General features: G+C 36.4%; 1 protein-coding gene across 3 annotated transcripts in view; it reads left to right on the forward strand.

The window, feature by feature from the left end:
* Window positions 1-17,259, forward strand: part of Usp34 (ubiquitin specific peptidase 34) — a 226,835-nt gene that overhangs the window by 155,732 nt on the left and 53,844 nt on the right. For all 3 annotated transcript variants that reach the window (XM_048352847.1, XM_048352848.1, XM_048352849.1), the window contains 13 exons: window positions 989-1,135; window positions 1,221-1,277; window positions 1,367-1,444; window positions 2,881-2,975; window positions 7,531-7,703; window positions 9,708-9,861; window positions 10,961-11,039; window positions 13,258-13,311; window positions 13,428-13,523; window positions 16,559-16,623; window positions 16,705-16,780; window positions 16,867-16,914; window positions 17,037-17,102. In XM_048352847.1, coding sequence (XP_048208804.1) covers window positions 989-1,135; window positions 1,221-1,277; window positions 1,367-1,444; window positions 2,881-2,975; window positions 7,531-7,703; window positions 9,708-9,861; window positions 10,961-11,039; window positions 13,258-13,311; window positions 13,428-13,523; window positions 16,559-16,623; window positions 16,705-16,780; window positions 16,867-16,914; window positions 17,037-17,102 — 1,188 coding nt within the window. The remainder of the gene's footprint in view (window positions 1-988; window positions 1,136-1,220; window positions 1,278-1,366; window positions 1,445-2,880; window positions 2,976-7,530; window positions 7,704-9,707; window positions 9,862-10,960; window positions 11,040-13,257; window positions 13,312-13,427; window positions 13,524-16,558; window positions 16,624-16,704; window positions 16,781-16,866; window positions 16,915-17,036; window positions 17,103-17,259) is intronic.

Raw genomic sequence — 17,259 nt, forward strand, 5'->3', positions numbered from 1 at the left:
AGCACTGTCCCTGGCTTCCTTTTTGCTCAAGGCTAGCACTCTGCCACTTGAGCCACAGCGCCACTTCTGGCCGTTTTCTGTATATGTGGTGCTGGGGAATCGAACCCAGGGCCTCATGTATACGAGGCAAGCTCTCTCGCCACTAGGCCATATCCCCAGCCCCAGAGAAGTCTCTTTTTAAGTCTTTAGCCCACTTGTTGGGGGGGGGCTGTTGGTTCTTTGCAGTTTTGTTTTGGAGGAATTTAATTTTTTTAGTTCTGCATATATTTTAGATATGAGGCCTTTGTCCATTGTGTGTAGTATCACTAAGACCTTGTTTTCCCTCCATTTTCTTTCTTTCTTTCTTTCTTTCTTTCTTTCTTTCTTTCTTTCTTTCTTTCTTTCTTCTTTTCTTTCTTTCTCTCTTTCTTTCTTTCTTTCTTTCTTTTGTTTTTTGGTTTTTTTTTTTTTTTGGTGGGTCTTAAGGCTTCAACTGGCCTGGATGTTGTCACTAAGGTGCCCAAGGCTGTCCCTCTACCATTTTGAGCTACAGCTCCACTTCCAATCTTCTCTTGGTTAATTAGAGATATGAGTCTCATGGACTTTCTTGCCTGGGCTGGTTTTGAACCCATATCCTCAGTTCTCTGCCTCCTGAGTTGCTAAGATTACAGGTATGAGCCACCAGTGCCTGCCCATTTTTTTTGTCTTTCCTTTCTTTCTTCAAACTGGGGTTTGAACTCAGAGATCTCACACTAGCTCTCAAGCTTGCTCAGCTGACACCATTTGAGCCACATCTCCAGTGCTTTCTGCTAGTTATTTTTTCTTAAAGAAGAAATCACTTGGACTTTTCTGTCTAAGCTGCCCTCAGGTGTCAGCCTCCTGAGTAGCTAGGATTATAGTTCTGAGCCTTTGGCACACAGCTGTTTTTACTGTTATTTGGTTTTTGTTTGTTTTTTTTTCATTTTTGTTTGTACTATTTATTTAATAGAATTCTCCTTTTTCATTATAGGAGAGTGAATGTAAAGCATATAATCCTCGGCCTTTCTGTAAAACATATACCATGGATAAGCAGCCTCTGAATACTGGAGAGCAGAAAGATATGACAGAATTTTTTACTGATCTGATTACTAAAATTGAAGAAATGTCTCCAGAACTGGTTAGTATCAGAATGTTGGAAAGCTTCTTTGAAGTTTGTACGAGTTTGTCTCCATTTACTGACTTTGGTTTGTTTTATATTAAAGAAAAATACCGTGAAAAGTTTATTTGGAGGTGTAATTACCAACAATGTTGTGTCTTTAGTAAGTATTGTATTTGGTTTTTTTCCATTGTAGAGATCTTAATATGTTTTATTATAATAAATACTAAATTTTGCTTATTGATTCATCAGGACTGTGAACATGTTAGTCAAACTGCTGAAGAGTTTTATACTGTGAGGTGCCAAGTAGCTGATATGAAAAACATTTATGTGAGTAATACAATACGTGTGTGTGTGTGTGTGTGTGTTCAGTCCTAGGGCTTGAACTCAGAGCCTGGGTGCTGTCCCTGAGCTGTTTTTGTCCCCCTAAAGTTAGCACTCTTACCACTTAACACACAGCTCTACTTCCAGCTTTTTGGTGATTAATTGGAGATAGCAGTCTTGTGGACTTTCCTACCTGGGCTGGCTTTGAACTGCAATCCTCAGATCTAAGCCTCCTGAGTAGCTAGGGTTATAGGCAGCAGCCTTTGGTGCCTAACCGTACATTCTTTAGGGGTGTGTGTGTGTGTGTGTGTTTCCAGTCCTGGGGCTTGAACTCAGAGCCTGGGCACTGTTCTTAAAATTCTTTTGTTCAAGGCTAGCACTCTACGTGAGCCACAGTGCCACTTCTGGCTTTTTCTGTTTATGTGGGACTGAGGAATCAAACCCAGGACTTAATGCATGCTATGCAAGCACTCTGCCATTAAGCCATATTCCCAGCCCTTGTGTCAGGTTTTTTGTTTTGTTTTGTTTTTCAGTTACAGGGCTTGAAGTCAGGGCCTGGGTGCTGTCCCTGAGGTTTTTTGCTTAGGGCTAGTGTTCTTCCACTTAGCACCACAGTGCCACTTCTGGTTTTTTTTAGTACTTAATTGGAGATAAGAATCTCATGGGGACTTTTCTGCCTGAGGTGGCTTTGAACCACAATCCTCAGATCTTAGCCTCCTGAGTAGCTAGGATTGCAGATGTGAACCACCAATGCCTGGCTATATTTTAGATCAGGCGCATTCAGGGTGATATGGCCATAGACCATATGTAGACCGTATGTTTTAGGTTTTAAAAATAACTTAAGCTATTTATATATAATGTGATTGAAGATAATTAGCTGCTTATATGTATTTTCTTCTTGCTCTGCTTCTGAAATAAAAATTTAAGGTAACTATTTTTTACCCAATTCGAATGTAAAATATTCACTACTGTGTTTACTTGAGCTTGCTATCTCAGTTATTCAGGAGATGTAGGGTTCAGGATGATGCCAGTTTGATATTTCAAGAAATAGTATAGCATGATGGTATGTGCGTGTCATCCCAGCTATACTGGATGCTATAGGCAGAATGATTCTGGTCCAAGGCCAATCCATTATATAAACATGAGACTGTCTCTGAAAAGTAAAGCCAAAAATTGCTGGGGCAGGTGGTTGGGGGGTATGACTGAGATGGTAGAGCATTTGTATTGTACATTTAAGGCATTGAGTTCAAACTCTGTTACTGCCTCCAGCAAGGTAAAAATATTGGGAGTTTTATTGAAATTCATGTAAGGGGAAAACAATTTTGCCAAAATTAAGATTTCATATTTTAATTAGATCTCTGTTTTTCAGCAAATTATAATTACTTTTTGTTGTTAAGATATTATAAGTAATATGAACTTTTCAATGTCATTTTAATACATAGGAATCTCTTGATGAAGTTACTATTAAAGACACTTTAGAAGGTGATAATATGTATACTTGTTCTCATTGTGGGAAGAAAGTACGAGCTGAGAAAAGGTATGTTTTTTGAAATGTAATTTATTATCATTTTGAGAAATCATCCAGTGGAAGTCATAGCAAACTAAGGATAAACTAGATTAAACTTGTATGAAAATTGTGTTTAAGTGATACAGGGTAATAAATTATGTCTTTGATGTAAAAAGAAATTGCTGTTTAGAGCTCAGTCTCATGAAACAATTTTTTACTTATTCGTTGTATACTACAATTTTACACATAAATTGGCCTAGAAAGTGGGAATCTCTAGCTTGTAGGACTATTTTTTAAAGGAGTCAAAAGAAAATGACAGTTACTGTTTTTATTCTCTATATTGACTCTCAGATGTCTAGTTTTAGTGGGGTTTTGGGGTTTTTGTTGTTGTTGTTGTTGTTTTTGTTTTGCCTTTTCTGGGGCTTGAACTCAGGGCCTAGGCACTGGCCCGAGCTTCTTTTGCTCAAGGCTAGCATTTGAGCCACAGCACCACTTCTGGCTTTTTCTGTTTATGTGGTACTCAGGAATTTAACCCAGGGCTTCATGCATGCTAGGCAAGCATTCTTCTACTAAGCCACATTCCCAGCCCTAGTGATTTATTTTTAGATGAAAAATACTTCTCTTTCACGTAGGACTTTGTATTTAACAAGCATAGCTCTCTGAACTCTCTGTACTTAAAAGTTAGAATGTCCTAACATTCGCTTATAGTGAGTAGATAATGTTACTTCCATTTACCAGGTGAAAATATGGGGATATAATAAGTATAGACAGTACTCAAATGCTGATCTCTTTAAAGATTGGAAGTTGAGCAGATTTCAGGAAAATAATCTAGAAGGATTTGAGTTCTCTTTAAGACTTGTTCTGCAGGCAGTGCAGTATATTATTATTGGTGCTAAGAAAGAGGTCTAGGTTGGAATTAGACCTAAAAGTTAACTTTTGAGTTAAAGAATGTTATGTAGAGGCTGGGAATATGGCCTAGTGTTAAAGTGCGCGCCTTGTATATATGAAGCCCTGGGGGTTCAATTCCTCAGCCCCACATTTATAGAAAAAAGCTGGAAGTGGCACTGTGGCTCAAGTGGCGCTGTGGCTCAAGTGGTAGAGTTCTAGCCTTGAGCAAAAAGAAGCCAAGGACAGTACTCAGGAGCTGAGTTCAAGCCCCAGGACGGGCCAAAAAAAAAAAAAAAAAAAGAATGCTATGTAGATTTTTGTATTCTACATTCCAGATGGTTTTTCTTTCCCTTGTGCTATGTGTATCGATTGTATTGTTGGGCATTTGCATTTAGGGTGATAACATTTAGGCTTTAATTTAGAGCCTCATGCTCTGACACAGCTTGCAAGCTTGCTTGGCTGGCACCCTACCATTTGAGCTCCTCCAGACATCAGCGTCTTCTGAATAGTGAGGATTATAGGCATAAACCACATACAAGTTAACCGTGTGTATATGTGTGTGTGTGTACACACCCACGAGCATGCACATGTGGTAATGTAGCATGGACTGATGGCCTCCTACTCTGCCTGGCTTTTTGCTCAAGGCTGCTGCTCTACCACTTGATCCCTACCTCTACTTCCCATAAATACTCTCCTTTATTTAAAATTTGAAAACTAGTAGATAAGCTATCTTCAAATAAAAATTGCTTTTTCTTTTACTAATACATAAGACTTTTTTTAAATTTTCATATATTCTTTTTTGAAGCACTTGAGCCACAGTGCCACTTGTGGCTTTTTTCTGTTTATGTGATATTGAGGAGTCAAACACAGGGCTTCATGCATGCTATGCAAGCACTCTACCACTCAGCCACATTCCCAGCTCACAGAACATTTTTATGATTAAAAAGAAATGAATTGTTTATATTAATTGATAGGAAATTCATAGATTGATTGATAACAAAGTTTGTCAGTGTACTTTTTTTTTCATTTTGAATTTTTTGTTGTTGTTGATTGTAGGGCTTAAACTGCACCTAGGCTGGGCTGGCTTTTGACTGCAATCTTCAATTCTCAGCTTCTTCAGTAGCTAGGATTATAGGCATGAGCCAAAGGCGCCTGGCTTCATTGTACTTTAAGACTTTTTTTCATATTTTTCTTTTTGGCCTATTTATGAAATATCAATAAAGATCTTCCTGATTACTTCTACCTCTATAGTGTAGTGAGAGGTTTTTGTGTTGTTGTTTTTTAATTCCTTTCTTAAAATGAATCTTGCAGTGTTGGCTCAGGTTTGCCTCAAACTTGTAATCTTCCTGCTTCAACATCTCCAAGTACTAGTGTTATAGGTGTGATTAATATATCCAGTTATTACTCGTGGTTTTAGGTCTACAGATTCATTGAGTGATAAATAGAACTTAAGGACCATCTTACACAACTACTTTTTTTCTTTATTGAAATAAAGTAACTACATAAATTTCACAGTACACCTTTTAGCCTTCAAAATGAACATCATCATTCTAATCTACAAAGCTTATAGGGGCTGGGAATATAGCCTAGAGGTAAAGTGCTTGCCTCATATAAAATGTTTAGAATTACAAAGAATGCTATACCAAAATGTTAAACAGAATGCACAGGATCGGACACTGTCATTCTCCTATATTTTATCAGGGAAATGTCCCAGCCCCATTTGCAAACAGATTGGTAGTTTGTTATAATGCATACATATATGTTAAACCAATTTTGCTCCTGGCTTTGAACTGTTGTCTTCATATCTCAGCCTGCTGTAGCTAGGATTACAGGCATGAGCCACCAGTGCCCAGCTTATGCAACTATATATTAGGAGCAAGGGCAGAGAAATAGAAATAACCTGGAACTTAAAAAGAAATCTCTGAAATAGAGTATTTATATCAACTATAAGGGAAAATAACATGTGTTGCATGAAAAGGTTGATACATAGATTTGGGAGTTATCGCATTAATTGGATTCATGAAAATATTTTTCTGAGAAGGAATATAACTTGGAAAAGTACTGAAATTGAAACCAATTTTAAAGTGCAGATGAAAACATGACATAATAGAAGTAAAGGAATAAAGAAAATGAGGTTATGCTGATCTACAAGTTGGGAAGAGAATCTCTAGATACTCATCATGACATAGTTCCCAGAGATAAAAGACAAAAAAAAAAAAAAAATATGTTTTTAAGCTAGTTTCTCACACCTGGCCCGTAATCCATCTACTCAGGAGGTTGAAATTTAAGAATCCTAATTGGAAGTCAGCCCTTGTAGGAAAGTTCATGATACTTTTTTTTTTTTCTGGTCACAATGCCACTTCCAGTTTTTGAATGGTTAATTGGAGATCAGAGTCTTATGGGGAATTTTCTGCTTGGGCCAGCTTAGAACAGCAATCCTCAGATCTCAGCCTCCTTAGTAGCTAGGAAATGAGTGACCATTTTAGAAGCTGAGTATTTTAAAAACAAGCTAGTAAGTTGGAAGCAAGAAGGAACTTTGAGATTAAAGAATTTTTCTAGGTTAAGAGAACTGAGTATATTTGAAGGCAGAGAATGGAAAACCACTATACAATACTTAAATTGCTTACGAGTCTTATTTTTCAGGTTAGTATGTGTTTGAAAGGGTTTTTTTAAAAAAATTTTTTTTTTTTTTGCCAGTCCTGGGCCTTGGACTCAGGGCCTGAGCACTGTCCCTGGCTTCTTTTTTTTTTTTTTTTCTCAAGGCTAGCACTCTGCCGCTTGAGCCACAGCGCCACTTCTGGCCATTTTCTGTATATGTGGTGCTGGGGAATCGAACCTAGGGCCTCATGTATACGTGGCAAGCACTCTTGCCAATAGGCCATATCCCCAGCCCTGAAAGGGTTTTTTTTTTCTCATTAAGTCAAGTTGATTATAAAAGACTATAGATGCATGTAATCAATTGGAAATACAGCTTTTTAAGTATTATTAAAAGATGACAAGTTCTTCTGATGAGACTAGAGTTACAATAAATAGATTGTTAGCTTTCTGAAATTTTACAGTTCTGTAAGGAGATGTATAGATGTGTGTGTATGGATTTTAAGAATTTTATTTATTTATTTTTACACAGGCTCTCATTATGTAGCCTAGGCTGCCATAGGCTCACCTTTCTACCTGCTAAGATTACTGGGCATACCACCAAGCACACTGCAGTGATATCTCATTGTAGCTTTTTGTCCTTGGTGGGCTTTTTTGTGGACGTGAAGGGGCACCAGTATATTAGTTACACACAGTAGTGGTCATTGTTACATCTCTACATTTGTTTGCATTGTATTCCAGTCAGTCTCATCTTGGTGGACTTTGCATGGAAACTGAATGAACTTGAAGAAAACCTTTGCTGTTGCTGGGAATATGGCCTAGTGGCAAGAGTGCTTGTCTCATATACATGAAGCCCTGGGTTCAATTCCCCAGCACCACATATACAGGAAATGAGCAGAAGTGGTGCTGTGGCTCAAGTGGCAGAGTGCTAGCCTTAAGCAAAAAGAAGCCAGGGACAGTGCTCAGGCCGAGTCCCAAGCCCCAGGACTGGCAGAAAGAAAGAAAGAGAGAGAGAGAGAGAAAGCAAGCCTTTGCTGTTGAAGCTTTCCACGAACAAACAAGTATTTAAACTGTTTCCTTGTTCTTGTTGTTTACCTCTCAGGGCATGTTTTAAGAAATTACCTCGAATTCTGAGTTTCAATACAATGAGGTATACATTTAATATGGTCACAATGATGAAAGAGAAAGTGAATACACACTTTTCCTTCCCCTTACGTTTGGATATGACACCATATACAGAAGATTTTCTTATGGGAAAGAGTGACAGGAAAGAAGGTAACTTTTCCATCTTTGTAATTATTATATAAATCTCCACTAATCAGGAAATCAAGTATGTCATTCTCTATATGGTTAATAAAATTTTAGCAGAAAATATTTTTTTCTTATTTATTGTCAAAGTGATGTACAGAGAGGTTACAGTTTCATACATTAGGCATTGGATACATTTCTTGTACTGTTTGTTACCTCCTCCCTCATTCTCCCCTCCCCCGAAAATATTATTAAAAATAATATAGCACATTGATTCAACTAGTAAATACTTAGTATTTTCTAGGACCATGTTCTAGGCATTTTCCTAGACACAGTGATGAACAAAATGAACATGTTTGCTGTCCTTGAGGAGCTTATGTCTAAGTGAGTGAATTTTACATTGAACACAGGTTATGAGTGTGTTGTATTGCCATACAAGACAGTGAATGTATTATATACAGGCAGGTCTAAGGGAATCAAGAAGCATAGATGATGTTTAAGCAGAAGTACAAACATGAGAAAGAGGTTGAAAACATGGAATGAGCTATTTAGTAAGAGGATGGGATGTTAAGGCAATAGAGCATTTTGAGGGCATTAAACTATGTTAATAATTTTGGTCTTTATTAATTGTGAAACCACTAGATTCTTAAGTAGAATGCTGACCAATAGGTGAGTAATGGGACTAGTTATTCTCAAATGGATTAAAGAATGATAAAAGGCATGTAGGGGAGGGTATTCTTCGAAACCATCTCGAAGATAGTGACTTAGATAAGAAATTGTACAAAGAAAGATTGAAGTATATGGAGTTAATAAGATTTTTGATTGAATAAATAAATCTAATAAAAACAGTTCAATATCTCCACTATATAACTACACTATTCTTACTATTCTTGTAGTAGTAGGAATATAATAATAACAAAAGTCAATCTCTGCTCCCCTGAGGCTTACATTTTAGTTGGTGTGCTACTAGAGGGAAGAGGCTTCATGAAAGATGGCTTGAGCAGCTGGAGCAAGGAATAGTGGAAACAGTATTTCAGTAAGGTCTCCAAAAGGAGTGTAGCCATCAATATTAAGTGTTAAAAAGAAGGAACTGTTCCAGTAAAATAGGGATAAAATAAGTAGAATCCTCATTTATCTTTGTGTGTGTGTGTGTGTGTGTATGTATGTGTGTGTGTGTGTGTGTCAATCCTGAGGGTTAAACTCAGGGCTTGGGCACTGTCCCTTTTGTGTGCAAGGCTAGCACTCTACCACTTGAGCCACAGCTCCACTTTCAGCTTTTTGATGGTTAATTGGAGATAAGTGTCTCACAGGTTTTTTTTTTCAGGGCTGACCTCAAACCACAATCCTCAGATCTCAGCCTCCTGAGTAGCTAGGATTACAGGCGTGAGCCACCAGGCCCAGCTTATCTTCTTCTCTTTACTTAAGTATAACTTCACTTTGCAATTTTGATGGTGCCCCCAGGCACATCTATTCTGCCTTGCTTTTTATCTATTCTTTCTACTATGTGTAGTTTGAAAATAGAGATCATAATATTAATGTTCTTCAGACTTGTTGTGCTAGTCTAATTTTCTTTTTTATATTTTGTTACCTTTTGATTTTAAATTTTTGTGTATAGGAGTTGTATCTTGTTTCTATCTACACAAATCTAATTTGGAACCATGCTGCCAGTATAATGTTTTATTTTCCTTAACATGATACTGAAAGACAATAATTTACCTTTTTTAGGTATTTCTTGTCTTTGCTCATAGTATACAGTTGAATGAAGCATTTGAAATTATTTCTAAGAGGTAGCTGGATTTAACAAACATATCTTATATATTACAGTTAGCTGTGACAAAATGCTAACACATGATGGTTTTCCCAGTTACTTGCTTATTATGTTCCTTGAAGTAGTAGACTGGCCTAGCCAGTAGTTACTTATACTTAATATATAAGCTATGTGTACCTATTTCATTATATCAAAAGTGATTATAAGGTGTCACTTGTGTGATTTTTCAATATTATTGCCATTATTTTATGTGATCATTTCAGGTTTTAAGGAAGTCAGTGATCAGTCAAAAGACACAGAGAGCTATGAGTATGACTTGATAGGAGTGACGGTTCACACAGGAACTGCAGATGGTGGACACTATTACAGCTTCATTAGAGATATAGTCAATCCACATGCATATAAAAACAACAAGTGGTGAGTTTTAGGTATTTTTTGGTGGATTTTTAAAAAAGCTTTTTTTCTTTTAGATATAAATTTGTGATAGTTTTATCTTTAGATAAAATTATAATAGGAAATGACAATATTAAAATGAAAGTGACTGAGAAGCTTATAAATCCATTGTTCTCAAATATGAAGGTTTAAAAACTTTCATCAAATTGAGAATTTGATGACTGCTTTCCTTAGAAAGATGAATGCACAAGACTACTTATATAACTTTAGAAATTCACAGAGAAACTATACCTGCAAAATTTTATATACTCATTCACCCAGAAACTGTTTACTAATGACTTTCAATAGGCTAGTCATGAACTCCTCTATATGCCATTTAGAATATACCTGACATGCAGTCTTTACTTCTGTTCATTCTGCCTTTTTCCTTCTACACAAGTTTTGTTTTTATCGTTACTTATCAGATTAACAGTTGCAAGTTACTAAATCAGTCTCTGATAGCTGCTTATGAGCTTCAGATACCTTAGTAAGTGTCTCAAGTCTAAGGGACTAAGTGTGCTCAGACACTTTTCTAAGTATTGAGAATATTGCTTTGAACAGAGTACATTTATACGTTGAATTCCAGTTAGAACAATTTCATTCAGCTTTTAATTTTGACTTATCTATCTTTATAATGTCTTTTACTTTCCTTATCTATTTGTATGTAATTTATAAGTGTAATCTGAGTCTTTAAAAGTCCTTAATGTATCTTAATTTTTTCTAATATCTTTACAAGTCACATATCTAAGAAAAGTTTTATTCTTTATTTTTGCAGTTAGATTGTACATAGACGTGGATATGTCAGACTTTTTTTTCCCCTTTACCATTCTGAGGTTGGAACCTAAGGCCTTGAATACATTAGGCACAGAGACATATATCTCCAGCCCAAATCTGTGAGATTTAAGGTGGTTACAACTGTTACAGAATTATATTTTCAATTCCTTGCAAATTACAGTTGTAGAACTAGAAATTAATGCCCCAGTATTTGTAAATTTTCAGTATACTATCTAACATTTTGAAAATAGTTAATACAATAGTGAAATATTCAGAACATTTGTGATTGGTACTATGTGCTCTATTTTAGGTATCTTTTTAATGATGCTGAAGTAAAACCTTTTGATTCTGCACAACTTGCTTCTGAATGTTTTGGTGGTGAGATGACAGTAAGTTTCATTAAGCAATTCTCAGTGACTTGTGACATTTCTGGGTATCATAAAATCTAATAGTAATTATAATCGCTATTATTAAATCTAAAATTTATTTAGTTGTAAAGTTTTGGAATTTTAGTGTGTTCCTAGTATATGCTAGACACTAAGAAACATTTTTTTTTTTTAAGTTTTCTGTTTTGTTTTGTTTTGTTGGCCAGTCCTGGGGCTTGGACTCAGGGCCTTAGCACTGTCCCTGGCTTCTTTTTGCTCAAGGCTAGCACTCTGCCACTTGAGCCACAGCGCCACTTCTGGCCGTTTTCTGTATATGTGGTGCTAGGGAATTGAACCCAGGGCCTCATGTATACGAGGCAAGCTCTCTTGCCACTAGGACATATCCCCAGCCCCGCACTAAGAAATATTTTACAAGCACTATTTCTAACTGAACTTTGATTAAGGTAAAAATTACAAATGAAAAGCTAAATATTAGTACAGAAATTGAACTACAGTACCATGAGAGTTAGGGTTGAATGTATTATTTATTCAGTGAATTCTGTAATATGAGAACAAAAAGAAATTTTTCTTGGATGTAATCTGAAAATTCTTATACAAAGAACTTGGCTTCACCTGAACTTTAATTATTCCTTTAGTGCTTTTTGTAAAGCAGCAATAACCTGGTTTCTGCATAGGATAGAAAAGGAACATCTTTGTTAAATAATTTACAATAGGACATAGAAAAAGACATTTTACTTCTCATTTGTCTTAGTAGAGTATGAGTTTTTTTCAAACTTTTTAAAAACCCAATTGGAATAAAGTATGCTTACCTATACTATACAGAGCCTTGGGTTTGACCTTGACACTATTAAAAAAGAAAACACACATAAATTATAGGGAAGCCTGTTGATTCTGCTCAACTACTAATAATCTCTATTACTCAAAGAAGCGTCGTTAATTTTAAATTTAAGAACCATGCTTATTATTTTAAAAAAACCTCCTCTAGAATTATTCTAGATTTTAATGAAAGATCTCTTAATTGGTTATCGGTGCTATTCTTAATGGAAAAGTAGCTCAGTTGCTAACAATTTGTAAATGAGTGGGGGAAAAAATTAACAGTCTGTCACTAAATCAAATGCATCCCTAGATGTTATTCTTAGGACATCTCCTCTTAAATTAAGGCAGAGAGATAGATGGCGCAGGGAGAGAAACTGATTGCATGCAGAGTCTTTCTTTTCTTTTTTGCTGGTCTTGGGGCCTCTTTGTGTTCAAGGAAAGCACTGCACCACTTGAGCCACAGCATCACTTCCAGCTTTTTCTGAGTAGTTTATTTGAGATAAGAGTCTCACGGACTCCTGCCTGGACTCATGCCTGGTTTGGCTTTAAACCACAATTCTCAGATCTCTGCCTCCTGAGTAACTAGGATTACATATGTGAGCTACTGGTGCCCAGCTAACGCCTTTCTTTTGAAAGACAGTTTTTCTAATTGCAGGTCTTATCCTTTTCCACATTTTTTAATCTTTCTTTTCAAAACCTTCTGCTTCTGTCTCTTAATCATTATTACCTTTCAAATAATCCTTTCTGCATTCCTTTTTTGTTTGCTTACAACAAAACAGCTTTATTGAATAGAATTCTCACTGATTATTCATTCATTTGTTTGTTTGTTTAGCTGGTTCTGGGGCTTGAACTTAGGGCCAGGGCACTGTCCTTTGGACTTTTTTCTGCCAATCCTGGGGTTTGAACTCAGGGCTTGAGCATTGTCCCTGGCTTCTTTTTTGCTCAAGGCTAGCATTCTACCACTTGAGCCACAGTGCCACTGCTGGCTTATTCTATATTTGTGGTGCTGAGGAATTGAACCCAGGGCTTCATGTCTGCAAGGCGAGCACTCTACCACCTCGCCACATTCCCAGCCCATGTCCTTTGGATTTTTTTAATAAAAGCTAGCACTTTACCACTTGAGCCACAGTTCCACTTCCAACTTCTTGTTTAATTGGAGATAAGAGTCTCATAGACAGCCTGCCTGGACAGGCTTTGATCTCAGCCTCCCGAGTATCTAGTATTACAGATGTGAGCCACTGATGCCCAGCAGTACCTAGGATTTTATGAGTGTAATGCTATTTGGATTTTACAACATTATTTTGAAATATTGCTGATGAAGTACAAATTATATTGATGAAGTGATTTATGTATAAATACAGCTGCATAAATCCATTTTTAAAGAAGGAATTTTCTGTTTAAATAGACGAAGACTTATGATTCTGTCACAGATAAATTCATGGATTTCTCCTTTGAAAAGGTAATTGTTTCTTTCATATATAATTTACTTTATATACTTTTGTATGTGATGTCTAACTTCAGAAATATGTCTTTGTCAAAATGAAAATAATGCTCTTTGTTTTCTTGTCTTTAAAGACACATAGTGCATATATGCTATTTTACAAACGCATGGAACCAGAAGAAGAAAATGGTAGAGAATATAAATTTGATGTTTCATCAGAATTACTGGAGGTATATATTAATTTGATTTTAACAGCAGTTTAAAATATATTAAGTGTTTACATAAGGGATAATACAGAATGAGAACTGATTATAAAACATTAAGATTTACAGTTGCAGCTAAATCTGGAGAAGATTTACAGTTCATAAATAACAACATGTGACAGGTGAATGAGAAGTGGATGAAAGTAACTGAAATGGAAAATAACAGTTAAAAAATTAAGAAAGATAGGGCTGGGAATATGGCCTAGTGGCAAGAGTGCTTGCCTCGTATACATGAAGCCCTGGGTTCAATTCCCCAGTACCACATATATAGAAAACGGCCAGAAGTGGCACTGTGGCTCAAATGGCAGAGTGCTAGCCTTGAGCAAAAAGAAGCCAGGGACAGTGCTCAGGCCCTGAGTCCCAAGCTCAGGACTGGCAAAAAAAAAAAAAGAGGGATGGTATGAGCAAATTAGCCTGAGTTTACAAATAATTTGCGTACTTAGTTGTAGTGTTGTTTTTGGATTGGGTGATAGACTTACAATGTTCTGCTTCATTGTATAGAATTTATAACTGCATTTGAAATAAACTTTTGATGTACATCATCAAAAAATATATAGGTACCAAGTGTTTAAGACATGTATTCCTAAAATACAGACAAGGAGGAAGAGAGAGAATTGTGACTTGTTAAAGTAACCTCATGGCGCTGGTGGCTCATACTTGTAAACCTAACTAACTGTTCAAGGGGCTGAGATCTGAGGATCTCAGTTCAAAGCCAACCTAGGCAGGCAAGTCCATGAGACTCTTATCTCCAAAATAACCACCCCCAAACCAGAAGTGGAACTGTGACTCAAAGTTGGAGAGAACTAGCCTAGAGCAAAAAACAGCTCATAACAGTGACCAGGCCCTGCGTTCTAGCCCCACAACTAACAAAAGAGAAAGAAAGGAGGGAATGAGAGAGGAAAGAGTAATTAATTTTTCCTTTCCTAAGAAGGGTAGGGTTGTGGATGTTTTAGTGTCTGGAAAATGACATGAGTGGCAAGTTGAAAGAAAAGTGGCCCAGGTAAAGTTGTACAGTTATAGAAAACACAGCTAGGAGAGTTTGGAATTTGGCTTGTGGAAGAGCTTCTTGCCTAGCAAGTTTAAGGCCCATGGCACTGCAAATAAGTAATAAAGCACCTAGAAAAGATGTGAAAATGCAGCAAAATGGTTACACTGTCCCTCTAAATACATTGTGTCGGTGGCACTGTGGCCCAGAGTGGTAAAGCCAGCAAAAAAAAAAACTCAGGACATCACTTAGATGCTGAGTTCAAGCCCCACGACTGACCCCCCAAAAAAGAATTGTGTTGTTGAAATGAAAAAAAGGACCGTACTTTAAAAAATACTAGGGCAGAACTAAAAGCACTGACCATGGTAAAGACTAAGAGACTTATCAGTCTTTAGGTCCAGAAACAGAGAATAGTAGTCAAGAGTAAGACTTTCCTGGAGTAAAGGAAATAAAAATTTGGGCACCTAATCTAGTACTGACCTTATAACTGGTAGGAAGAAATTCACACTAGGGCTCCTTTGGGCAGAATTCTGTCAATTTGGAAACCAGAATTTCTAAATACTCAAGAAAAATTCTGAAGCAGACAAATCAGTGACTAAGTGACTAAGCTTGTAATCTCCCAAATATTACCCTGCATACACAATTATAACAATTTAGTTCCACTCTAGTGCTCTAGGATAAGCGGTAGAGGTAATTGAAAATGTTTAATGGAGAATGAAATATGGTGTTGGAAGTCAGAACGAAAATTTGTTCTAGGTAAAAATAATTCCATGGGGATAGGGATGTAACTTACTGGTAGAGTTCACAAGGCCTCAACATCAAAACAAAATTGTATAAAACTGTTGGACAAAGTCTTGAAATCTGTTTACAATATTTTTGAGAAATAAAGGCATATAACAATTGCAAAATGATGCTGTTGTCCCCTATGAGAGACAATCTTTTTTCATGTTTTTCAAATTTACAAAGAAAATATTTCTCATTTAGATCTGCCATTTTTTTGTTGTTTTTTTTTTAGATCTGCCAATTTTTTAATATATTTTGTCAAGGTTAAGCATAAATCTTTATCTTACATCCTGTTATTAGTAAACCAGTATTTTTTTTCTTTTTGTATTTTTTTTAAGTTGGTTGTGGGGCTTGAACTCAGGGCCAGAGTACCATTCTTGAGCTTTTTTTGCTCAAGGCTAGTGCTCTGCCACTTTGAGCCACAGCAGCACCACTTCTGGTTTTCTGGTGATTAATTGACAATAAGAGTCTCATGTACTTGTCTGCCCACAATGGCTTTGAACAGCAATCATCAGATCTCAGCCTCCTGAGTAGCCACCAGCACCCAGTAGCACCCAGTTTCTATATTTATATAGATGCTCTTTTGCTTCTTTTCAAAAATCTTTAAAAACTCACAATCACTTGAAAGTTGCCAGATAAATTATATTCCTTATACTTGGATAGATAAACATGAATTTTAACTGGATGTATTTTTTGGTTGCTTCTTATTCAGCTTTTTTTCTTCCTTTTTGACCAGTCCTGGGGCTTAAACTCAGAACCTGGGCATTGTCCCTGAGCTTCTTTTGCTCAAGGCTAGCACTCTACCACTTGAGTCACAGCTCCACTTCTGGCTTTTTCTGGATATGTGGTACTGAGGAATAAAACCCATGCATGCTAAGCAAACACTCTACCACATTCCCAACCCTGTAGCATACTTTTTTATCCAATAAAAGTAGTGGTAAATCCAAGCACTGGTGGCTCATGCCTGTAATCCTAGCTCCTCAGGAGGCTGAGATCTGAGGATTGTGGTTAAAAGCCAACCCTGACAGGAAAGTCTTTGAGACTCCTCTGTCCATTAAACTACCAGAAAACTGGAAGCAGTGCTGTTGCTCAAAGCCTTGATCAAAAAAGCTCAGTCAGGACAACACTCAAGCCCTGAGTTCAAGCCCCATGACCGACAAAAATAAAAAATATCATGGTAAAATATGAAATAAACTGCTTTCTGTTAGCTAATGTTAACATTTCTTTTCTTCAGTGGATTTGGCATGATAATATGCAGTTTCTTCAAGACAAAAACATTTTTGAACACACGTATTTTGGGTAAGTTAGGAAATTTTAATATAGTTTTTACTAATATTTTAAATTAGTTATGGATTTTAAATTACTATTTTTCAATTCTAGGTTTATGTGGCAGTTGTGTAGTTGTATTCCAAGTACATTACCAGATCCTAAAGCTGTATCCCTAATGACAGCAAAGGTAATATATAAGCTTACATAACTTTGTCAAATTTTTAACTTTAAAATAATTGAATCCTATTTACTTAGCTATATCTTTTCTTACAGTTAAGTACTTCCTTTGTCCTAGAGACATTTATTCATTCAAAAGAGAAGGTATGTGTTTTGTTCTGTGAATTTTTGTGTTACTTATGTATTATTATTTGTGTTGTTATTTTTGGGTTTTAACATTGGCTCAAAAGTCCCTGCATCTTGATTGGCTTCTTTTCCTTTTTTAGCCTACTATGCTTCAGTGGATTGAATTATTGACCAAACAATTTAATAATAGCCAAGCAGCTTGTGAGGTAAGGCAACTAATTCAAAAAATGGTTTAAATAGCTTGAGATTCTGTTTTATATCATTATTTTTTTACGCTTAAAGTACTATAACAGTTTTTATAGGTTTGGGTTTTTTTTGTTTTTGTTTTTCCCAGAGCTGAGGCCCGAACTTGGGAAGCCTTGC

The sequence above is a fragment of the Perognathus longimembris genome, chromosome 8 (assembly GCF_023159225.1).
Source record: "Perognathus longimembris pacificus isolate PPM17 chromosome 8, ASM2315922v1, whole genome shotgun sequence".
Taxonomy (NCBI): Eukaryota; Metazoa; Chordata; class Mammalia; order Rodentia; family Heteromyidae; genus Perognathus; species Perognathus longimembris.